Source organism: Buceros rhinoceros, unplaced genomic scaffold (assembly GCF_000710305.1).
Source record: "Buceros rhinoceros silvestris isolate BGI_N320 unplaced genomic scaffold, ASM71030v1 scaffold25655, whole genome shotgun sequence".
Lineage (NCBI taxonomy): Eukaryota > Metazoa > Chordata > Aves > Bucerotiformes > Bucerotidae > Buceros > Buceros rhinoceros.
In genome coordinates this window covers 254-2,034 of record NW_010412644.1, presented here as the reverse complement: position 1 = coordinate 2,034, position 1,781 = coordinate 254, and the positions used below count along the sequence as shown (strand labels likewise).

Genomic DNA, 1,781 nt, shown 5'->3' with positions numbered 1-1,781 from the left:
GGGCGCCGAGCTCTCCTTCTCCACTGTGCTCACAGTCTCCTCTGCGGACACAGGCACCTCGCTGGAGGACAGCACAGGGGGCATCTCCGGGGGCTTGGTCGGCGAGGCGTCGTACGTCACCGACTTCTGCTCCGAGCCGGCCAGCTCGCAGAGCGAGGAGTACTCCTCCGCCTCCAGGTCCGACTCCTTCAGCTCCGGCGAGGAGATGATGGGGATCTCGCTGAAGTCCCCGGCTGAGCAGCAGTGCCGGGTGTCCTGCAGCCACCTCTCGCTGTCCGCCTTTGCTGCTTCGTCATAGGTGAGGGTCTCCTCCTCCTCTTCCTCCATGGCCTGTTGGCCGAAGTCCCGGGCCGGCTCGCTCTTGGCTGGCTGCTCACCGTCACACAGATCCAAGCCACAGGCATTTTTTTTCTCCTTGCAGGAGCCCACCAGCTTGCTGGGGAACAAGCCCTTGGGGAGGTCGGTGGCTTGCAGCTCCTTCCACCGCAGGCATGCCTCGCCCAGGCTCTCCTTCGGCCACTCGAACTGCTCCATGGTGTTCTCCGACCCCACCGGGTTGGCCGTGGTGTTCGAGTAGCAGCTGTAGCCGGCAGCTCCCGCGCTCGACGTCGCTGCCGTTTCTCCTCCGGCCACTCGAACTGCTCCATGGTGTTCTCCGACCCCACCGAGTTGGCCGTGGTGTTCGAGTAGCAGCTGTAGCCGGCAGCTCCCGCGCTCGACGTCGCTGCTGGGATGCTGGGCTTGGAGTTGAAGGTCAGCGGGGCAGCGTCCTTCAGCGCATCCTTGGTCTCGGTGGCCACGAACTCCACCTGGGGACTCTCGTACACCTCCTCACCAAAGTCTTTCCCTGCGCTGGCCCCCGAAGCCTTGTCCAGCTTGAGGGGCTCAGTGAGCGTGCTGGAGTCACCCTGGCTGGGCCAGGCGCCCTTCACCATGGAGTCCAGGCAGGGCCGGTGGTTCTCCAGCTGGAAAGGGGACTTGGTGGCCTCCTTGCTCAGCATGGGTGAGTTGGCCCAGGCTTTGTCTGCCTTCTCGTTGATGGCATCCTGCAGGACGATGATCTCAGAAGCCAGCTCCTCCTGGGACAGGGCGCTGAGGAGCAGCCGGGGACAGTCCCGTTCATTGGTCACGTACTTGGTGAAGGTCTCCAGGGGCAGGCTGGCATGGATGCTCTGGAAGGAGTCGTCTGATTTGGTGGACATGTCGTCTGGGGAGGTCACGGAGCAGGTGGACACCGACTCGGGCTTCGCCTTGGAGTTGCTGTTGACGCGGGCAGGGCTGCGGTTCTGGTTGCAGTACAGGAAACTCCTCTCCAGCTGGTCCTCTGACCCACTGAGGTAGTCAGTGTCCTGCGTCTCAGCGTGGACGGACTGGGGGGTGCTCAGTGGGTCGGACAGAGGCGTCCCCACCTGCTCTGCTGAGTAGGTGCTGCTCTCGGGGCTGCAGTGCTGCCCCTTGAGCTGCTCAGGGGTCCTCGCCGGTGTCTTGATGCCCTTTTTCTGGGGCACTGCCGCTTTGGAGAGCAGCAGCTGCTGGACAGTGTTGGAGATGTTCTCCACCTGGGAGGTGAGGGCCGTCAGGCTCTGCAGGCTCAGGTCCGACAACAGGTTTTCGGGCAGCTTCTCCTTCTGCAAGTTTTTGCAGTTCCCAGATTGAGCGTCAGGGCTCGTCCCGTCGGTAGGAGAAGGATTCAGCAGCGGCATGAAATGGCTGTGGTCGGCGATGCCGGCCGGGAAGGCGCCAGCGCTCAGCGGCTGCTGGCTGTACTGGAAGTTCTCCAG

General features: G+C 63.4%; 1 protein-coding gene across 1 annotated transcript; it reads right to left on the bottom strand.

Annotated features, from left to right (window-relative positions):
• Nucleotides 1–33: 33 nt before the first annotated feature.
• Nucleotides 34–1,775, bottom strand: RAI1 (retinoic acid induced 1; the record flags this gene model as incomplete). Its single annotated transcript, XM_010136479.1, has 2 exons — nt 34–580; nt 634–1,775. Coding segments are annotated over 2 exons (1,689 nt in total), but the record flags the coding sequence as incomplete, so codon positions are not given.
• Between the last annotated feature and the right edge of the window lie 6 nt (nt 1,776–1,781).